This window comes from Acipenser ruthenus, chromosome 17 (assembly GCF_902713425.1).
Source record: "Acipenser ruthenus chromosome 17, fAciRut3.2 maternal haplotype, whole genome shotgun sequence".
Lineage (NCBI taxonomy): Eukaryota > Metazoa > Chordata > Actinopteri > Acipenseriformes > Acipenseridae > Acipenser > Acipenser ruthenus.
The window spans coordinates 24766978-24791071 of NC_081205.1; the positions used below are offsets into that span (position 1 = coordinate 24766978).

At 35.3% G+C, this 24094-nt stretch overlaps 1 protein-coding gene and 1 non-coding gene across 5 annotated transcripts in view; one reads left to right on the plus strand and one right to left on the minus strand.

The window, feature by feature from the left end:
* LOC117423232 (inactive N-acetylated-alpha-linked acidic dipeptidase-like protein 2) overlaps positions 1 to 24094 on the minus strand; it is a 289018-nt gene that overhangs the window by 162857 nt on the left and 102067 nt on the right. For all 4 annotated transcript variants that reach the window (XM_058990195.1, XM_034038735.3, XM_058990196.1 and 1 more), the window contains one exon: positions 3790 to 4321. In XM_058990195.1, the coding sequence (XP_058846178.1) occupies positions 3790 to 4307 (518 nt within the window). In that variant the 5' untranslated portion in view covers positions 4308 to 4321. The remainder of the gene's footprint in view (positions 1 to 3789; positions 4322 to 24094) is intronic.
* LOC117423806 (U6 spliceosomal RNA) lies at positions 22139 to 22243 on the plus strand. The gene has a single exon (XR_004547839.3). It is a non-coding gene; the product is annotated as a U6 spliceosomal RNA (small nuclear RNA).

Genomic DNA, 24094 nt, shown 5'->3' on the forward strand with positions numbered 1-24094 from the left:
CAGACAGGGTCCGACATTGGACTGGAAAGGGTTAAAACTTGGTGGGTACTTCAACTGATAGTTTCAACTAACAGACCATTATTTTTAGGTTATAGAGAAATGGTCAACTGTAAAAAATGCAACATGTACAATTTTTTTTACATTAATTCTCTAATTCAAGTCATGGGGCTTGTCCTGGACCACTGTAATCTGTGGTACTATGCTACTGTGCTGTCTCCTGACTGGCTGTGTCACATATCTTTTTCTATCTAGTTCAGTATTTGTTGTGCATATAGATTGTTAATCTCCTTATTAATGTTTCATTGGAGTTACTTAAGTGGCGAGTTTCATTTGGATCGCATGCGAAGCATAATGGTTACCCAACTGCCTGGTGTAAATATTTGGCTAAAGGTTTATTTGTTGTTTTTTTGTGTGTTTTTTTTGGTTTAAAGGCTTTCTGGGTGCGGGCAGGAGAGCCAATGAATACTTGGCCCATCTGGTATTAATTTCTGTCTCAAAATTTGATTTGCAACTGTTTCCTAAGTCACAAATTAGCTACTATTGATGAGTAAGCCTTGCCTTGTACAACTACAATGCAATGGCATCATTTAAAACAGGCTATACTTTAAAATGTTGCTTTTAATTATTAACTGTTCTCATCTGGAGTCAATTACCCCATTTGTACTTCAATGTTGGATCAAGAGTATCTTCTGGATGTATGACCCTAATGATACTCATCAGTTGTAACTCCTGTGCATGCGATTTAAACATAAATAATAATGAACACAAGTGCTTTTGTTGTGTTGTTTACAAAACAGATTGAAAAGACCAGCACATGTGAATTCCAAGGGGAGATAAATATTTTTAATTGAATCAAATTTCTCCTCAACATGGATCTATCCAATGCTGTGTTGTATAAAACAACCACATCACATTGAAAAAAAAGAAGTCTCTGCCATTTTTATTACTTTGTTTTTCTAGCTCTACCTGTGTTGATTTAGTAAGGTCTGTTAATTCATGTTCACCTAATAGGGAAACTGTAGTAATGGCTTTCTGCATGAGGTATTAATGTTGTTATTAATTATAAGTTTTACATTATGTGTGTGTGTCTTTTATAGTTAAGAATCATTATGTTTAAATTGTGTGTGAATGTGCATTTATAGTCGTTTCAATGCAGTATTGACCAAGTTTAGAATTCTCTCATTACACATGGCTGACCCTGAGATGGGGGGGAAGGTGCATTTAAACGACAAGACGGATGCGCCCTACTGCATGTAACACGTGGCGGACCATAAAGTCAGAGAGCACCGCCCCTTTTCCCACAGAGGAAGCATGTGGTAGGCTCGCCATGTGTATTAAGAGAACAACTACCTCTATTATTGGATAGAAACCAGTCAGGTTGAAGGGTAGTCAACAATTGCTTACAAAGATATTTCACATCTTTCGAATTGACTCCATGGATATCTGTGCTTTCTGATACAAACATATCATGCACTGAGCTGTACTGAGGCCTTGTCCAAAGTCAGTTTGTAACTCATGCACATGTGTTTGGATCATAGGTATACCTTTCTTTCATATAAAGTATTTTTGAATCGAGACTCATTTGTCAACTTAATTTTTTCACTACAAAGTCCTACATTCCTATGGCTAGACGTCCCACATACAAACATATACATACATACATACATACATACATGCTCCTTGATTAAAATGGTGTCTGAATACGGGGTAGTGTATGAACTGTGCAAGGACAGGGGACTTCTTGAATATAAAAAGCAAAGAAGAAAGTCTGCTGAGCTGCTCTGAATCCCAGGTGACTCAATCCTGCCAAGCTGCTGCTTTCAAGAAATGCACTGGATGTTATTTTATTAAAACAACCCAATGAAAAGCAGCATGTGTGAGTGGCAGGTCCTCTGGATGTTTGATTCTTCCAGCACAATGCTGATTCATTACAAGGGAATTTCAATTTTATAAGTGACCTGAAATGATTGTATATCATGAGAAAGTTCAGTCTCCAGGGGAACTGAAAACCAATGTGACGAGGCTTTGCATTTGTTAGGAGAGTGTTGGGAAGGTGATTGTGGAGGTGACAGCCATTTCCCATACAAACTAATATTTTCATATCATGTATAAAGTATATAGGGAAAAACTGTATTTTGTTTAAAATGTAAACAGTTTTAATTTTTTTAAAAAGTGAGTACATTTTAATCACTTTTAGCATAAGAAATAGACTAATATAGCTTTCTAAATGCCATTTATAATCAGGTGTTTTAAAAGATTTCCCACTGGCTATCAGCAAAGTTGCACAACTTCAGTATTTTCCATGTAGAAACAGAATAATGATCCGTAAATATTTGTTTCCCCCAAAAAACAAATAATCCTAATAAAAGCTTTCACTAAGACAAAATGAACACAGATATAAAACATGAAGTAAATTGGTATGCATGCCATAAGGATTGCTTTTCACAGCACCAGATTCAACAACACCCCTGCAATTTAAAAGGGTATGAAACTTCATAAAACATCTCATCATCATCTCCCTTCTAGATATGAAGGTCATTTACAATCAGCCAGCCTATTCAGATAGGATAGAAAATGTACACACGAGTCTTCTCAACAAGATAAACTCTCTGCACTATTTAGACCACCTTATCATCCCTGAATTGTGTTCTTGAATGACATCCCTCATAAATGCCTCATAAATGACACATCCATCAGCTAGGAAACAATTCAAACCTCAAGTGTGGAGTAGTGGTTAGGGCTCTGGACTCTTGACCGGAGGGTCATGGGTTCAATCCCAGGTGGGGGACACTGCTGCTGTACCCTTGAGCAAGGTACTTTACCTAGATTGCTCCAGTAAAAACCCAACTGTATAAAGGGTAATTTATGTAAAAAAAGAATGTGATATAATTGTAACAATTGTAAGTCACCCTGGCTAAGGGCGTCTAAGAAATTAATAATAATAATAATACCACATCAATTCAAATCACTGATCTTAGAATTTCAAATGTTTCACAGTTTTCTTATAACAAGCTATAAAAAAGAATTTAATGCAGCACAACGATGTACTAAAAGGACTACAGACCTTTCGCAAAAAAAATAGTATCTGCACCCTTGTCGAGTAATACACCGAGGATGTCAATTACATTCCTACTACTTGTGGTAACAAATTACTACCAGCAAAGTGAAATCTGATGTTACCTCATTTACACAGAGAAATGGAACTGTCTAACTCAACTGACTTTTTTTTTTTTTTTTTTAACTGTATTTGTCTTCATTTGGTTCATAATGAACCAATTAAGCATTTAATTTCAAACTATTAATTGCTTTCAGCCTGAGCAGCAATCCTCAATAGTAAAGGCTTTAACTACACTGGTAGATGTGGCTGCTTATCCATAGATAAAGTATCTTATTTATGAGAGGAAATACACTTTTTAAACCCTTCCAATCCTACAAACGACCACTTACTATGCTGGTGTCTTTGGAAACGTATCACACTATACTGTCAAAGTCACAGAATATTAAATGATAACAAATCATGAAAATAAATAACTCAGCGCTTGTTTTACACTATATAAAAGGATACACCAGACACACTGCTCTGACCAAAGACAGAAGTATCTGCAAACATTAAATTAACTAAATATAAAACGTTGACAGTGGTTGTCCAATACTGTTACCTACTAACTTGTAAAATAATGTGAATAATACTATGCAGTGCAGTTCTAGATTGATTTAACATGTAGAATCCTGACAGTTTGCTGGGCTTTTGTCTTTTAAATGTACAATAACAAAAGCTGTATCACTTACCTGAAGTGCGTTTCAATATTTTTAGCTCTGATTTCCTGAATAATATTTTGGTAGAGATCACTCGATATGAAAGGATGTCCTGGTGTTGTTTCATTACTTGGCAAGATGTCAGAACGACAAGTTTTTCTTACATAATAACCAATTAAAAGTCCAAAAATAAATAGACAGCTGCCCACACAAAAATATTTGGCTACTTTAAACCAGTTTGTATGGTTGCTCTTTGGTGCCTGCCTTGTGTAATGCGACACATAGTCTGGATCCTCCTGAAGACGCTCAAATCTCCCCTGAGGAGAAACTGAAACCTGGATGGGTTCCATGTCGAGGTCTGTGCTTTGAGTAGAATTGCCCAAATGGTGATGGGCAGTGTTGTCAAGCTGGAACTGATCAAAATGGGGCTCCTCCAGTTCTTTCTCCATGTCCCATTCCAATTCTAGTGCTGTGGCTGGAAGATCTTCATTCTCAAGGTCCCGAGAGTGCAGTGGCATGGAGTGGTCTGCTGTCACCTTTCGATAAGCCATGTCTTTACCTGCAGCTGAATTAAACAAAAAAGCCAAAACAGGATTATAAACAACTTGATTAAAACACAGATGTTTCTATTTTGAGTAATTCTATAAAGCCAACTGTGAAAATCCCAAAGTGTCCCAATATATCGGGCCTTCAACAAATTCACAGTAGCCCAATAAACAATAATTTTTCTAATTACTTGGTCATTCTTGGTCAAATAAATAAAATGCATTCTACTGTTAGAGTATTTCTCTCTTGCATTGACTCCACTTGTTTCCACTCTTGAGAAAGGTAAACTGAAATATCCAGTGCTACTATATATAAACCCTTTTTTCATCTAATTGATATTTTAATTTTGAAAGATTAGACAAACATGCAAAATCCATGTCCATCCTGCTCCAAATTTTATAAAATATGGTGACATAATGCAGGGCTGTACCAATGGGTGTGCGAACAGTGCGGCCGCATAGGGCGCTGACCTGAGGGGGGAGCCGATTGGCTGATGGGTAATAAGTACTACAATTTTGTGCCATAAAAATTCAAAACATAAATAACATAACGAAAGAAATCAAAGCGCACTGGGTGCCGACTGGCTGACAAACAAGTACTGAAGGTAGAATAGAATTATTCTTTCCGGATCGTTATTGCAGTAAAATGGGACTAAAGAAGAAACCATCAGGATCTAAGTACAGACAGCTGAACAAAGCAATGCAAAGAAAAGGAACGCAAACTATCAAGCCAGTGGAAGAACTGGCTCCAAACCTGCAGTCAGAGGATGCTACAATGTCTCAACAAGTATCGCAGGGTGAGAACGAGTGTGCTAGTAATGTCTTTCTCATACTAATCATGCAGATTAAGGCACAACAGTATAAGCTAAACTGATGTGAAAAAGAAAAACAATTTATGAACATCTATATATATATATATATTATATATATATATATATATATATATATATATATATATATATATATATATATATATATATATATATATATTAACCATTAAACTTATAAATCAAGAATGAATACATTACAAACATATAGTACTTACTTTAACGTAGCCTAAAGTTTAAAAATAAGTTACCGTACATTGCAAAACAGAAAGTACATTTGTAGGCTCTAGGTTTCATTTCAATTGGTGCATTCCACTGAACACTTACAAAGATTTTGAACCGCTTTTTTTAATTTGTTTTTTTTATTCGCTGCAGTTCCGGGGGGAGCGCTGGATTCATATCTCACACAGGGAGCCATCATGTGTAATATAATGTTCTGTAGGTATTTTTTTTGCCTATTCTTTAAAACTGGATATGCCCATATAAAACATATAAATTCTAAAATTGTTTCGAGGATTGCATGCAAGACGGGGAAAATCAGATGGATATTATAATTTAAAATTTGATCAAAAATAGCTTACAGCACCACAGTAGTTTGATTGAAGACCCCAGCTTTTTGTTAGAAGTAACAGGATGCACAATTGGCTGTTTACAAAGTGCTTGCCAGGTCATTGCTGGCATGATAACACTGTTGCTATAGCGTGTGTACAATGTAAAGATCTCCTGTTCTTTTTCTGATTGAATACAGCGAACAGAAATAGCAAGGGAAAAGCAGAGGGTCATAACAGAATTTTGTATTTAAAATCAGCACTTACATCTACCTATAGCATGCTTAACATTTGCAAGCTTCTTCATTTAGCTGCTACAGAGGGCTATTATGGGTTGATTCTTGGCAGTGTCAGAAGTAATTAAAATGGGCTTAATGTTTTAATATCCCATCAAAATCAAGTGTGTATCCTTATGGGGCGTATATCTGCCAAAAATAAATTACTGCTAATTAGAAGATATGAAACCAAACATTAAAACACATCTAAATCATTTCTACATTAAGACCCCATGGGTTGGGGTTGAGATTATTATGGTAATTTAAAAAGACAATTATGACATTTCAAATAGAGGAGGTAATAACCACAACAAGAAATTCAAGTTTAAAGTTTCTATCACTCACAGGCCTGTGTGTACGTGGCTCAGTTCCTACACTAGAGGTGCATCATATCAATCTGAAATGCTTCACAAAATTTCCATTAAAAGTGACAGAAAAGCAGTGGATATATAGAAATACAGGGTTAAAGGCTGATAACTTAAACTATGACCTCCAGTGCAAGTGCCTGAAGTCAGATCCATAGGCTTTTTTTTTTTTTTTAAACTGTCAGATCCATAGGATTTTTTTTTTCTTTTTAACTGACTGCAATGATGAGACGCAGCTGTCATCTCCTGTGTGACAGCTGACACTCCATCATAGAAACATCAGCAATTTAATGCTTTTCAACCATCAGACAGACCCATCAATTAGGATGAATTGCAGATACAGTCTTTAACTTCTCACAAAGATTGATGTATGACTGACATAAAAAAAATGATATCACCTTCTGCTACTGCATATTTAGTGTTTGAAATCTGATTAGAATACCGTAAGTAAATCCATTACCTGTATGGTTGAAAAGCATATACCTGGGCTACATTGCAGGGGGGGGGGGGGGGGGGGGGGTTGGGCAGTGCCATAGGTTTCAGTAATCCTACCAGCCTTAAAATACTTGAGCAGTAATCAGTTCCCAGAATCTTTGCTGATTTGTATTTCACAAGCATGAGATAGGCTGCACATTCTGGTAATTCTGCTGTCCTGTCTTGTCCACTGCAAGAGTCTATTTAGATGTTAATCAGACATTTTACTTCATTCTGCAGGATGGTTGAACTTCAAGGAAATTGTATTTTTTATTGTATTATAGGAAAAAAAAAAAAATTAAAATATTAACAGGCTTACAAGGGATATGTATTTATTATTATTTAATGTATTAATATATTAATCTCCATAAGTATAGACAGTATTAAAAAAATAAATGTGTTTTTGTGACGAAATACAATGATTGTTGGTAGTAAATCTCCCGCCCGACCTGCGAGGGCACTAAGCAGCGAGAACAGAGTTCCCTGGACGGGCTGGCCTGACAGTTCTTTCCCAGGGTTCAACGGAAGTCGGCCAGCTAGAAAGAGGGGGCGGGACTCCGTTGCATTAACGCATTGACCTGGAAGGGAAACAACGTGGCAGCCGCAGATTGGAGGGGCGGTTGCACTCGTTTACCAAGGGGTCATGTGTGATGGCATAATAGGGGACAGAGAAACGCAATTTGTTCCTTTGCTTTGGTTTGTGTTTTGAACCTGGAAGGACTGTGAGAGACCACGTGAGAAATAACAGTATTGTGAGTGTTTGTTTGTTTGTTTGTTTGTTTGTAATTTGTCTTGTTTGTAAATTACTAGACAGCTAACACGATTCCGGAGCTATCGCCAAGGGCCAACACAAAGCCGGAACAGCACTGCACTACTGTCACTAATAACCTGTATCACCCACCACGAGCACTACTGCACGCACCCAGGACTGGTGACCGTGTATGTATTATTATGGGGCGGATATTTTGGGTTTATTGTTTGGGACTGCAACCCGTTGTTATTCACTCCATGCAATACACACTGTTGTGTATTGCTGGGGTCCTATTATTTGGTCACCAGAGCTGGATATAATAAAATCCCTTTTCCAACCCGGATTATAAGTCTCCTGTCTGTTTAATCATGCACTGCATCACTCATGCACCTGTATCCACTTAACCACTTTGCCACAGTTTTAGATACATATGATATTGAATAATTAAAATCATATTGTACTTTGTTTAATAAATTAAGTAATAATAACATTTAAAGGAACAAGCTATTTGGAATAGGTTTTGTTCCATTTCGTCTGCCATGAGGATAATCACTTTGTCTCCATAGTTCTGCTTCCTGATTTCAAATCTAGCCCAGAGGAGACTGACATGAAAATATTCCAAACAGGACTCAGAGCTTTCAGTTTTGTTACTCTTCATCCTATAACCTGCGTCGTGAGCAATGGTGACAGTTGATTGTTTTGCAGTATCCACCTTACTTTAAGAGTTGCAACAAATGTGTCTAGTAGGTATTTCCTTGTACTGTATAGATTTACCAATACATGTATCAGCAACAGGACCAAAAATACAAAGTCTATCCATTGTAATTCAATTTTATCCATTTTTGAATGAATATACAAGCACACCCTAGAATGGTTCACTAAGATTTTTGTCAAGATAATAAAAATATACTGACAGAACAACTCTGTTGTTGCTTAGCTGGGATATGAATACTATAATGATGCATTCAAAATGATCTTTTATACTGTAAGAACATATGGAAAATTCAAGTGTTTTTTTTTCTGTAGCAATGCTCTCATCATCATTTGTGAAATAACCTTTGTCAGTTGCCTTAGTTACATCACATACACTGACAGTCATTCATTGGCCTGCAGGAGCTCACAAAGTAAAAGAACACTGTACTGTAGCTACACGTGTCACATTCTGAATATTTTTCAATAACACCTAAGTGATATTTTATTCAAACTGTCAAAGCTCATTGACAGTACATGATGCCTATTATGTCTCTGGAACAACATAACTAAGGGCACTATATTACTGCATCTGTGCCTCTAACGTGTGAGTTTGTGATGCAGATGCCAGTCCACAAGGGCCCAGGCTCACAGTTGGATCTCAGCTAATTTCAGGTGAGTGGCAGTGTTTAGTTCTTTATTGATGCCTGGCTTAGTGCCTTACAGCAAGACGTGGCACTAAATCCTTGAAGAATGGTTTTTGATATCAGTGGAATCCCTCAACCACGACCACCAAATGGACTGAGTAAAATCATCTTAATAGGAGAGCTTCTTCAACCTGAAATGGACCAGTAGATAGGGGTTTAAATGATTATAGTATGAGCTAGTTAAATAGTATGAGATTTTTAACAAAATATTTTCAGTACATTGTTTAGTTTTAAAAGTATTGCTGGTGGTAGTAATGTTGCTTTACTGTGGATGAAAAGACTCCAAAACCAGCATTCAAATACAGAATTCATTAATTTAAGATCAAAGCACTGAAAGCCCTGTAACCACACCTTGCTGTAAGTATGTTTAAAAAACATAATTGTATGTTTTGCTACATATGTTAAAGAATGTAATAAAATTAATTCATCAACTGTATATTAATCACTGCTACAAAATATATTGCTAAATTACAACACCATTTAACACTTATATAATTTATTAGGAAGACTGGAAGGTCCTTAATTAAAATAATGTAAGTTATGTCATTTTTGCTGCTATTTACTGCTGATAAAAACGAAAACGATAAAAACAAAACAACAAAAGCATGATTTCAGGTATAGATGCTACTCGTAAAATAAACAGTAATACTACTCATTTTCTTTTAGGGCCCTTGACAAACTGAACCCTCTTGTGACCTTTCCATCCAGGGCTCTACAGCAATAAGCTATCAAGTCTGAGCAATGTCAGTAGCTGGGTCATTTGGGTCCATACAGCAGTATTATTTGCACATGCTCTGTGATGTGTTATTTCACACATAAACAAGATTGTATGCAGTTAGCATCCATAAAAAATGTATTAAAGCATTCAGGTCAGAACTGAAGCGAGGCCCTCTTAGGAGACAAACTACAGTAGACTCTCTCAGGAGCAGATAATGCCCTTTGGCTTATATGGAAACACACATGTAGAAAAACACAGTTTTTCACTGTTAGAACCAAACTCAAAGGCCAAGTTTTGATTACTTTATAGATGTATCTTCTAGCTATGTCTAGTGGTCCAAAGATCTCCAGCAATAGCAAAACGTATGTGAGGCCTGTCCAATTTGGATGCTGCCTGGAGGGAATGGCCCAGGCTGGGAATTTTCCACATGAGGCAAGCTAGACCCAGCCAAACTTCAATCCAAACTCATGGGACAACAAAGGTAAAAACTACCCTCCCTGTGGGTCCCAGTCAACTCAGTATGTATGGGATTTGAACCACACTCAAATGGTTCACCCTGCACTTCAAAAGAACAGTGCCTTTACTAGGTGAGTCATTGGGGCCCCCCACGTCTTTTTCCTCTAATGGACTGATATGGAACAGAGAGAGTGTTTTTAAAATAAAAAAAGGGAAATGAATTAAATATGCTACTCTCCAGTCCTCTCTACTGGAACACCCTACCTGAGGGCAGTGTTCATTTTTTCACAATATTGGCTAATGCAGTAGTTTCCCAACTTTACTTTAATTAAAGCCATATTTGTATTAACATTGAAGTGTTTCTTCACAATAACCTAGATGGCAGCCCCCACTTGACCAGGAATCCACTATTCCTGTAGGGAATTATACTCAACACATTACTCTTTGCATTTCTGAGGGGTTAACTGTTTTGAACTAGTGCTTAAACATAAATATAAAAAAACTGAAAATGTAGTGGCAATAGAGGGTCATTTGTGTGATGCAACTAACTGCATATAATATCTGTTGTGTATCACTATGTGCAAAGTAAGTTACAAGGATAGTCTGTTAGATGAGCATATCTCTCTGGTCTATTTCCAGGATGTACAGATGAGCCTTGGATCCAAGTTATGGATATATCATGTTTGAGTGTAGAACTTGCTTGCCCTCCAGTGGGAGGTATAACCTGGGAAAATGACACAGATTATAGGTTTTTAGCTGTATTTTCTGATGGCTGTAGACCACAGTCTGGCCAATAAGCAACCGATGCCTACTATACAGTATATACCTTTAGTGAACAAACAGTAGCAAATGGAAGTGCTAATGATAAAAAATGATAAATATTCCTCTTTTAACCGGGGAGATGCAGTGCAACACATTCATAACGTATCACTCATGCTATTTGTTAAAACATTTCCCTGTTTTAGCTGTATTAAAATAACAACAGGAATATGAAGGTTATCCATTACTCAGTAATTCAAATTATTGTCCATATTTATATTCAAGGACTTATAAAGGTGTGATACTTTCTTGAATTTTTTAAGCAGAATTTTTTTCCTTGTTTCTTTGGAAAATAAGGTAGTTAAATAAGCTATTAATAACTTTGCATATTTTCTTTTAGAAATCATCCATGTTCATTGGATTTACTCTCTGTTTTCACATCAATAAACCTCATTATATTCTCCTCAGTAAATCACAGCATCTCAGCGTTTAACTATTAATACAGTGTTGCCGACGTTCTCTTTCCTGTCATTTTCACTCAAACACAGTTTTCTTGAATGTCTCTTTCGAGACAAAGGAACATATTGTTATGATGATGTGTATAATAAAGTACACACCTAACTATACATAATAAGGGATGTAAATCCATGTCGGGGAATTATTTAAAATGTGTAATAATGCATGGTAAATGAATAAAAAAGAACTTAATATTTATATATTAACAAGTAACCAATAAGCCTGCATAATGTGTAATTAACTGACATCAAACCTATACTATGTGTAAAAAACATAATAATTGCTATGTGATTTACTATAATTGGTATTCTCGAAAAGCATCATGTGGGTCACTATAATGTCATCAATTTCTCTGGATTACCGAGTTCTCAGTCGATGTTGCTCATTGCCTCTATTTTGCTAAGTGTTATTGTGGAACTGTAGTGACTTGATGGTGATGTTATTGGGCTGTGTACTAGTAACGGAATTTGTTTTAAAAAGCTGAAGTCCAGTCAGCTTTTTAGAGAAATAACAGTATTAAAAGCTAAGATCAGTTTTCTTTTGATTTGTTACAGTGTTTTAAATTCTCCAGAACAACAATTGTGACACTAACTTTCAGACACAACCACATCAATCTTAGATTTTGTGTTAAATTCAACATGCAATTCCAAATACTTGAAACTATGTAACATTGATGAGTGGGGTTAAATAAAGGGAGCTATCATTTTTTATATTTTATCAATTTATTTATTTATTGAAATATGTTATGCCAGTATCTTGTATATTCTCAGTGTTTTTTTTTTATTTTATACACCGTTTGCAAATTACTGTTTGCATGCCAGTAGGATAAGAACATGTGTTTGACCTTAGTAATCACAATATAAAATGATATGCTGCAAAACATAACCTGGGGTGTCGTTTATCAAAATTAAAAAATAAGTTCAAGTATGGATCCCCATAGGGTGCCATATGTTACTGAGTTTACTCCATTAAGGTAATTCGCTGATGTCAATCCATGAATTATGGACCAAGCTACTCCAGTGGGACCACATCAAGACACAGAGATATCAGATTTTAAAGAAATATAGCATGATTAACTACATATGCAGTCTTACATAACTTGCTTTATACAAGAATAGTAACATATTACAAAAAGTATCTTTGAAAGCAGTGCCTGTGGACATCTTGCATTAGAAACACAAGTTATGCAAACTATAAAAAAGATTGCTCTCTTTATAGACTGCTGATGGAGTTGAACGGTTTTGAAGAACTGTTTTTGATCAACCATGTTAATGATAGTGAGCATTCACTGCAAACTCCAGGGATGACACGTAACTTTGAATATACAGTAGGCATGGCAAATGCTCAGTGGTTGACATACAGTCTCATTCAGTAAAATAATGCAGAGGAATTGAAGTGGTGAGTAAATTGAAATGTTCTTCCACTTTTATTTAAATGTTACAGCAGTGTGGAGTAGTGGTTAGGGCTCTGGACTCTTGACCGGAGGGTCATGGGTTCAATCCCCGGTGGGGACACTGCTGCTGTACCCTTGAGCAAGGCACTTTACCTAGATTGCTCCAGTAAAAACCCAACTGTATAAATGGGTAATTGTATGTAAAAATAATGTGATATCTTGTAAGTCGCCCTGGATAAGAAATAAATTTATTTCTAAGAAATAAATTATTATTATTATTATTATTACAGCTTTGTGAAAGTAATGGATTTTGCTCATCATATATTTGGTAAATATTTTGTGTTTTACTTTTTGAGGGAGATGACTGGTTTTGGAAATCACCTTTTCAGTTTCTGAAGAGACAAGTTTTACATCCAATATAAGTTAGAGTTCCTAATGAACTGGACATTACAAGAATGTCAAAGGTTGTATCCTTAGGTGAAATTGTAAATGCAAAATTCAACATTAGACCACAGAATGGCAGTGCCCCTTCATGAAACATGAATAGAATTACATCAATACCCCCTCTCTGCAGTCCTTTTCTCTTTAATACATTGTTTAAAGAAAACCACTTTATATCAAGATCAATAGAATACAGTTTCTAAATAATCCATAAAGCATGCACATTTTTTCTAATAAAAAGGTATAGAACTTTTTTTTCTATTTTGTATTTTCCAGATACTATAATCTGTAGCTAGGAATGCAGCTTTATAATGTGGGAAGGTAACTGTGCTACAAGTGAAATGCAAAATGTCTGTCAGACCAAGCTAACAAGATGGGGCTCAGAAAGGACTACATTAGTGATATACTGTACAGTATATGAAAATAATAAAGATAAGAGTGCATTCAACCATCTTCTTCATGGTTAAACAGAAATGTGTATGTGTGTGTGTGTGTGTGTGTGTGTGTGTGTGTGTGTGTGTGTGTGTGTGTGTGTGTGTGGACAGGTAGCACTTATGGAAAGGATGGTGGTAGCTTTGCAAAGACTAGCTTGCATGGAGTTCTTAAATCCATCATTCATTCTTCAGACCTGGTCATGAAGCAAGCAATTCACGGATTGCCATCCAATGCTGTCACAATTGCATGCTTCCATATATGTTGAAAAGCTCCAGTATGCTGCCAATTAGCAAGTGCTCACTGTCACAACAGGCATTGCTTAGCTTGACAGCTGTCATAAATATGAGTGCTATGCAACCTGCAATACAACAAACACCACATGAGACTAAAGCTGAAGTTCTAAAAACACAAATACCTAAATCATTTCTTACTTAAGGGAAAGCGTTGACTTTAATATGAAGTATGACACCATTTCATATGCTTTCTTCTTAACAGCTTTGTTTAACAAATAGGTGGCTAGATCAAAGGAAGTGCAATACATCTCTTTATAATGTGATGCAACATGTGACTTGATAAAATGTTTACCCACTTGCATTAACTGCCTATTTTAATACAGCATTCTTAAAAGAAGTCGGGTAAAAAAATGCATGTGGGTAAACAATACTTCCAAGGTGGTTAAGTATTAAGGATGTTGAAATCCCTTTCTTTCAATAAATAAATCCATAAATTATATTTAGAAATCATATTTTTTAAATATAATAAAAACTAATTTGGCGGGGTAAAAAACATGGTCTTCCCATCCATCTGGCAAATATTTGAATAATTTTCATACCTCGTTGTTTGAATTTGCAAAAACACTTTACAAACTTGGCAGAAACCTTCCACAGACTTCACTAACAGATGGTAATGCAGCAGGTAATAATGCCCCTAAATGGATCATTTCTGCATAAGAAAGTAAACAGAATACATTTTTCATTGCATGTTTCATTGCAGAAGTATGCTGCTGTGCAAATAATCTGCTCAACCCCAGGAAGACTGGCAACACGGTTTAATAAAATTACCCTGGAAAGACCCCTATCTTTTGTTTTTTTACAGTGTATTTTTGTTAAGAGCAGCCATTAACATTTGGAAATTATTTTCAGTTTTTTTTTACAGAATCTTCAGTTATACTGCATATCAGTATTGAGTACGTAATGCAATGCCCATCTAGACAACCATCCAACAGTCTCATGGAGAGTTCCTTTGTCTTAATCTATTCCTTGTAAAGTTTTTCCTCATCCACAAAAGCAAAACTTTTGCGACAAAAGATTTTTCCTAAAATTCTTTCTTTTTGAGAAATTTCTAGAAATTATACATTTCCATTGGGGTATGTAAACTTTTGACTACAAATGTGTGTGTATATATATATATATATATATATATATATATATATATATATATATATATATATATATATATATATATATCAACCATCAATATTCCGTTTTCATATTGATGGTTGTAGGCTATACATGATTTTAATGGACTACAAGTTATCTTTTGAAGTTTAGGAGAAAGAATCTGTTAATATTACACACACTTAGTATACTCTTTTTATAAGGGTTATTTAATTGTTTCATGAAATTAAACTATACATAAGAATTGTTTGCTTGCCTATTTGTAAAATCTGTAATTACTTAAATGATTAGAGATAACTTGTTGTTTGATGGTTCAAGTGCAATTAATTTGTTAACATTGAAATTGTTGATTGATGTTTTAGATTTAAAATTGTTTTAGATGCAATGATTATTCAATGTTTATTGATTAAATGAATTATTTAATTGACACAGACATAAGATATCTAACTAATTGTTAACATAATTGGTATAAATGTAAAGCCAACTTTCAATTCACAATTAATGTGAACCTGAAGAAGACATGGTAGTGTCGAAACGCATTGTTTGTTTGTTTTTATAATCATGTTTTTAAATTAATAAAGAGATTTTTTTGAAGAAAATAAAAACAGCAGGAGTTACATAATTAATCCTTTTGAAGCAAGAAGGAAAAACATTGAGTGAAATAGCTTGCACCACTCGATTTTCAAGGCTATCCGAAGCATAATCAACAAGTACAGAGAAACATCATCTGTAATTGACAAACCCAGGACTGGAAGACCCAAAAAGCTGTACTTGAAGATAATATCATTAGGAATAGAAAGAAAACAAGTGTTGAATTGGCAACAGAACTGGCAGTTACTGGAAAACTTTGGAGTCTTTGAAACATAGGTTCTGTCTGCTTTCACAAAGCTTTTAACGGAGACCATGACAAAAGAAAAAGGTCACAAATCCTGCCATTATTATTATGAATAGATTCGTGCTTCTTCATACCCCCAAGGGTCTCTTTTTCTCAACAGTCTGACCCACTTTAGGGGAACCCCAAGAATGGAACTTCATCAACTGTTTGATTTCTTATTCTAACCTTTAGCGATGGCAAGGTGGTACATTGTAACATTGAAGATACAACAACCTTCAATAAACTTATAGCAGTACACGTGTCAGCTAAGGTCAATACCCTTAGGCACTTTTTAAAAGATTTGAACAGCATATAAGGTGTCCTTTAGGAGATGTTGAAAGACATTAAATATAGTTGCATTAATACAAATCCTACTACGGTTTTGAAAAGCCCAATATTCTGAAAAGCACACACATAGAAAGAAATATGTGTCTTTTACTAAACTACTCAGTGATAAATAGAAATTAAAGTACAATGCTATGCTACCATAGATAAAGTAGAAGGTTGTGAGCGTGTTCTAAAGGTCACATTATCTTTAATAATGTCTTGTTCTTTGGCAATGTAGCAGTGATGTACAAGTAAGAAATGTAAGTTTATGTAGAAATCACACTGAAAAAAAGAAATCTTGCCCTCAGAGTTTTCAACAAAGGCACTGTCAATTTTCTAAAAGGTCATAAAGAAATGTATTATTTGGAGACAAAAATGGGCATTTATGAATGCAGGAGCAGTGCATATCAGGAAAAAGTGATGGAAAACAAAATGCATCTTTCCCAATTTACTTATTTATTTGTTATTATTGTTCAATAATTCTCAGAAAGAATGCATGCAACTCACACTGTATATAACTGAGAAGCCTGGACTGGGTTTACTGTCCCTCGTCTCCCAAGCACCTTATACCAACAAAAGCACCTATAGTATACAGGAGCATAGATTATAATAAACCAAGTCGACTGTGATCCTTATATATATATTTTCTAATATTATATTTCTTATATATACTTTCTTATGCCTTACATATATATATATATATATATATATATATATATATATATATATATATATATATATTCCATAATTTTAAAGCACTGAAACTGCAAATCATACTAATTATACTGATATCGTCCTTTCTACAGTAGAGCCTGATATCTACAAGGTCAGGGGTCTAAGCATCATGGTCTTACAACAGCATGTATCCCTGGTTCATATTAGTTGCCAATTTCAATATTGTTGGGATTTAAAATGAATGATAAGTAATAAGGCATGCTTCTGCAATAGCTTTACTTTCTGAGGTTCATGTGTCAAACAGTGAATAACCCAGAAATGCAGCCCAGCCGTTTTGACATACGTAGTTTTGCTACAAATGTTCTTACAGTACCACCAGCCATTTACCACTACATGTATCCCTGAATATTAACCCAATCCAGAATCATGCAGGTAATTCATTTTTATTTGACTAAGCCATGTCTATATGGAGGAATGTGCAGTTGTATTCCATTTAGCCAAAATTAATGATAAGCAATTAACATTTAAAAGAAAGACTATCAAATCTATTTTAATGAATAAACACATTAATAAAAAAAGTTCAAATTGTTGTCAGCTACTGTCGTTGTATTTTATGTAACAAAGAACACCAATGCTCTAATTAGTGTCTAGACTGTAATTAATATGTGAACATTTGACACTCAACCACTTAAATTATCTGTACATACAATTATGATCCAATTACAGCTAAAGGCCCTTGCAACTGACAAATAAGCTGTCAGTCAAAGTGATGTTAGCAACTTTGCTTAAGTTTTAGTGACGGAGAAGGATTCCATATACTTAATACATCAGTCGTTATCTGTTTATTAAGCCATAGCATGTTATTTTAAATCATCATCTGCACTCATGGATACTGTATTTGGCATGTTTATAAAACTCAACCTCATAATTATCAGGGCATTTCTATAATTAAATGAATCTACTGTACATTTCATTCACATTCCTAGATCAGCTGGTATGAAAAACATCATCTTTATATTACCTGCTCACATCATACTTCCTTTTCATAATCCGCTCCATATGTTGTATACGGACACACATTTCAATTGCCTCCACTGAAGAACTGCATTGTTCACTGCATCATGAAGACAATTAATTATGATATCAAGAGCTCAAGTTCAATCAAAACAATGATTTACACCACAAGAAAAATGTAGCACATCGCACAGCAAGCCACACATTGCGAGGTAAAAGGCATCATGAACAACACTGCCTTATTGTGAGAGGTAATTACAATTGTTAACAATCATACATTAAAAGACTATAGTTTGACGCCTAACTTTCATAAATGTGAAATTAATTTCTTTCATGGAAGCTACAATTCTTTTTAATGGCTGTACAGTATTTTGTATGCATTTTCTCAAATTGTGTTGTAAGGGTGCACAGAGAAAAAAAAACTCACTGCAAATGATAGTTCTCTACGGTGATAGTTTGGTCAATATTGCAACCAATTGCCATTTTAAACAACTTTTTTGGCTAATAACCTGGGTACCACATGGGTCACTGCTGACCTTTGGTAAGCAGTGACCTTTTGAATCTCATAACCAACCCAGGAGAGCACTTAGGCATGTTATCACAGTATTAAAATCCAGGGGATTCAACTGCCGTACTATATCCTACACCGAAATCCCAAAAGAGTGCACTCGTTTAGCTAATATTCAAAGCGTGTAGAGAGATCCCTAGTGTTTTAATTCTAAAATGAGTCTACATTATTCTGCAATTAGCATTCATTGCTATATACATACAGTATTTCCTTATATATCTGTAATTATAGCTACACATAAACAAATGGTACCACTAAACACAATGTATGTTTTACAAGTTATAAATACTAAGACAAAGAAGCATTTAACTTTACAGAAAATTGAAATCAGATTGCCTTTAAAATAAAACCAGAAATATGTAATTAGCAGCGTTTACATTTAGATGAATGTTTCTCTCCCTTAAAAAGATATATGGTGTTTAGAAAACCCTTTAACTTGTGTTCATGGCTAAATGAAGAGGGGATTTCTGACATGCTTAAGATGTATTAATGGGTTTAAAACCATGTAATACTGGGTTTGCACACTATAAATAAATACATGAAACAAACTCCATATTAAGTCAAATGCAATCTGTAACAAGATATACTACTCTAGAAATACAATAATTAATTAATGTAGTTTGTTATGAGACAATATGAAGTAAATATGAAGTTTGGATTGGAAATTGCAATATATTTTAATAATCTAAACACAGACAAATATAAATATAAATACCACACTGTTTAACTCTACATTAGTATATTTGTTAACGATGTATCATGAAGCTCCCAGTAGAAACAGGGAGCTGTACAGTGTGCCTTGTCACAGGAAGAGAAACACAAAGGATTGTTGAGACCACAACGACAATGCAAATGGCTTGCATACAAAACACAGACGGAAAAGAGAGTATTTCCTAATTCATAATGCATGTTTTAACTGTAGTCTTTGGTGAGCAAAACATCCAGTTCTAAGAAAGCATTGTTAGCACAGTATGACAAATAGTCACTATTTTTGTTCTGATAATCTTTCTTCAGCACCTAGGAAAGCACTGCAGGCAGGGGAAACTAGCATTTTAAGGTTGTTCTCATGGTGTATTGAGCATGTGTTAGCAGAGAGAAGATGCTGCTCTTGCATAATTTGCATACCCATGTAATTATAAAGCACAAAGAACAATGAGCCAACAAAAAATGAGTAATGAATGTGTACACTGGTCAGAAGATACATAGAGGATATGCCATGAAAAACCATGACTTATGGTATTTATATTACGGGTTGATGCGACCATAAGAAACGAGCTTTCAGGCGAGTTTGTTAGCCTTCCGCCGCTTACCGCTCATGACAAACATTCTGTAATGTATGGCTGTTCATGACATATCTTGTTTATACCACAGATGCTTACATCAATAAGAACATACTGCATATACAGATTTAATTTTATCTTAAACACAAGTTAGTTTGTGAAGGACTAAACGCAGGCACACATGCGAACCAATAAAGAAAAATGTGGGATTCAATATTGTTCTTTAAGACGCAAAAGGTGTACCGTATGTCAGTACATTTAACAGGAAAGCATTTTTCATAAAAGGCAGCGAGGGTGCTCACGCTTGCAAGGTAAGCCATACCTGCCTAACCTCTCAGGGTCTCCGGGCTCTGTCAATGATCTCCCGGAGGGTTACAATTTAACTAATAGCTACTACTAGAGAGATCATTGGCTGCTGAGAGTGATAAATCGAATCACTCCAGTTTATAAGATCAATCATTTTCTTTTAATGGGCACCTGAAACAACCAATGATAGCAGGGGTTATATTAAGCCATCCACCCAAGAGGGATGCAGTTACGAGGAGTGGCATTAAGGAAGCTCGCCACTGGCACTTCGCTACCCAAACTGAGCAAGGGTGCAGATGTTTGAAAGTTGTTACATTTAAATGTGAGTTTAAAAAAATACATTTACTTAACCATTTGACTTAAAATAAGATATTTCTTGCCCTCAGTTATATCCTTACATAAATACCATTGTGATGTCAAGATAACAATAAAGTGATAAAGTGTTTGGGTTTTTGCTTTTGAATCCTCAGGACAGCAATATGGTGGTAGGATATTAAAATAAATAGAGAATGCGTGATGATTTGTTAAAAATTGTAATAACCAGCAATCCAGACCTACTTTTACATTCAGAAACTATTGTTGTGGTCTCTGACACTGCCATCCCAATTGCTTGAACTGTGGGAGGAGGAGGTGGAGCTAGACAGCGACTTGAATGATGACCCCTAATTTGTGTGCATACCATCAAATGGCTTAAGACAGTAGGTTGGCATTAGAGCATGGATTTCTGACCTTAAACAAATGTAAAGAAAATGGTTAAAAGCAGATAGACCAAGTACACAAATACAGACAATTGTGTGCAGCAGCTATGTCATCATAATGAGATGCATGTAATGAAATTGGGAATATCTATAACAGAGAACAAAGGTAGATAAGCAAAATAAAAGGCCTCATAACAGTTTTCATTCATGCAGAACTAACCATGAGAGGTTAACAAAAAAACTGCTTGTACACCACCCCCCAAGCCCTGGACAATGGAAGATGAAAAATACAGGCGAGTGTAACTGTTGTGTGACAGAGCACTGGATGCACACAGGACTCTGTTAAGCAAATGGCATTAATCTATCTCATTCTGTGCAATGCAGACCGACAAAAACACAGATTTATTACTCGCTAAGCACGCATTTCATGACGACATTTTGATAATGTTCTCTGTATGAAAGACATAAGTAATTGGTGGATTGATAAGATTGTCCTGAATAGAACTGCAACAGCAGTGTGGCCTATGCAAAGGTGATCCTAATTGTAAACAAATGATTTACAAGCTGCAAAGGATAGGCAGGAAATGAGTTTTGGGAGACCTTTATTTGGCTGCAGAACGTATTTTATTTTTGCTTGTATTTCTCCTGCCTGTGTGCTACTCCCAGCTCAGTACAGATGTGAAAGGTGGAAGAGTTCAAATGGCTAATTATACATCAAGGATTACAAAAGAAAAGGATAAATTGCATGCTGAATTTAATTACAAAGTATCTTATTGAATGCACACTAAATATGACTAGAACAAAGAACTTCTAAATCCAAATTATGAATGGCACGTTTATTCGTCAATATTTATTATCTGTTAAACCAAAATAGCTACCCAAGTATTACACCAGGTACTACACAATTAGCTGACTAGTATTGGCATGTACTAGCTGTTTTCCAACCCCATGTTCTTGTTAAAACACTGACAATAATAGTACATGAAGTACACATCGTACAAGTTAGTGAGGGCTCACAACTGAAATGTCATGCTTTAAGATTAAACCCCCCATGAGCAGTATTTATACCTATTCACATTAAGAACCCGCAGGAACTTCTATAACAATCGCTCTTTGTCAGAAAACAAGTGGGACTGTACATGTACAGCACTGATGGCTTCAGATTATATAAGACACCAATGACATATTTGAGAATTTTAATATTCAGTGCAAAAAGGTTATTATTAATGGTACAAATACCTAATTATAAGCACACACATATGTAAAACTGAAATGGACCTGCTTTACAGAGAACTATTGTATATGTTACACTGTATGCATATGCTACTTTTTCCAGAGGTATAACACTACTACTACTGCTACTACTAAAATTGGAACGATACAGAGACGATTAGCATGGTCACTTGTGCAAAGATGACTACTACTACTACTACTACTACTAATAATAATAATAATAATAATAATAATAATAATAATAATAGTAGTACATATTTTCCAAATTAAAGACTTCAGATCTTTTACGTGACAGATAAACTGTCTATTCTGGTCAATAGGAATTTAACAAGATGATTACATTCAGAGAGAATTGTATGTAATTGTAATCACATGCACCAGTACAAGGACACAAAATGAATACGAATGTCTAAGCAGTCAACCTTCAAATAGTCCAAAGTTCATATTAATTTAGTGCCAAAGGGCCAATCAAAACTGAAAATATGTGTTTGATAATTTAAATGTTAAGTTCATTTACTTCTGCTTTTTAAGTGTTTCAGACACTACGTGAAGAAATGTATGATCCACTCTCTTAGAAAGCCAAATGCCGAAGGACTGTTTTTCCCAAAGGCGTTTCATTAAGTCAGACAAAGGCGCAGCAGCAAGCATCTTATTAAACAACACACAAGGCAAGTAGAAAAGGCAGAAGCCTCTAGGGCAGTGTTAATTATCTCAGGGTCAAAGCCAGCAAGAAGGCTGTCTGGCAATTTCCAAGGCAGTCAGATGGCAGTGCCAACACACAACCATCCCCAAGGTCTCACAGTTCCAGTACTGTCATATTTCAAATGGCAGGTAATACTTATGAACATGTCAGAGCTAACCTCTTCAATTACTGCATATTCAATGTCAAGGTTTTTAATACCAGAAGTACTGCTAATGTTCAGGGTATATATTGCTTGACAACAGGTGCTTAATCAGAATTGTTTACCTTATTAGTTTCATAGAAAAATTAATGCATTCAAAATGATCACACGCTGCTTAAGGGGGCTGGAAGCTATATGTCAATGTGTTGCATGTTTTAATGGCATGGGATATATGCTTGCAGCACTTGATGCCTATTGGCATGGAACTGATCAAAATTCAAACTTGCTTCACTTGGGGGGACGGGGGTCGGTAGGGCTTTTAGGCAGAAATTAATTTTTTGTATCCCTGTGAGCTTCCCTGCAACCAGTTTATCGCCTGTGATTGTAAATAAAAAAGTCCAGAAATGTTTAAATATGCTGAACACTATCAAACTAGTAATGATAAAACTGTGACACATAAACATGTTGTGTAGGAGTGTATCATTATCTACTGTAATCTCTGGTAATACTGTAGAAAACATATTGAAGGTGAAGTGTGGGCTTTGCTCTGTAGGATTCCACTGTTAATAATCCTAGCTCACTGACAACTGTATTGTTATGCTGTTTATTCCAATATGACTGGCATTACGACATTACAAGTATTTTGAATTGTTTAATTGTATTAACCCTAGCATCAACCATAACCATAACCAAATCAATATTGACAGTTTTCATTGGGGGGAAAAAAGAGAAAATTACGGATAATTACCTTATTATTACTCTGTAATTATATCAAATGTGACCCGCATCAGCATGGCTTGTGTGTGTCTCCCGATGGCTTCTTTTTTCAAAACAATTTTATTCAACTGCTAACGAGACCTACTCCATCACTCCCATACAATAATGCATTGTGTTGCCATGACAGCTGCTATAGGAAATGAATATGTTTAGTTTAAATAAAAATTTTTTAGCATGTGCCTTTAGGAATGAGAAACTGAATGATTATTTCACCTCAATTCTTTAGAGCATTTGTATTGTCTGACAATCACGTTTCATTCCAATGTGTAATCCTCTTTGTTGGCTTTACCTAGATTTGACCACATCATTCTGTTCATATTTGACCTGAAAAAAATCTAATGGAGTGGACAAGAAAAAGGGAATGCTCATTTAAGAGGGTTCAAAATGAAACACCATGCATTTAATATTTAACACCAAGAGATTCCCAAGAAAACAATAGCATAGTCT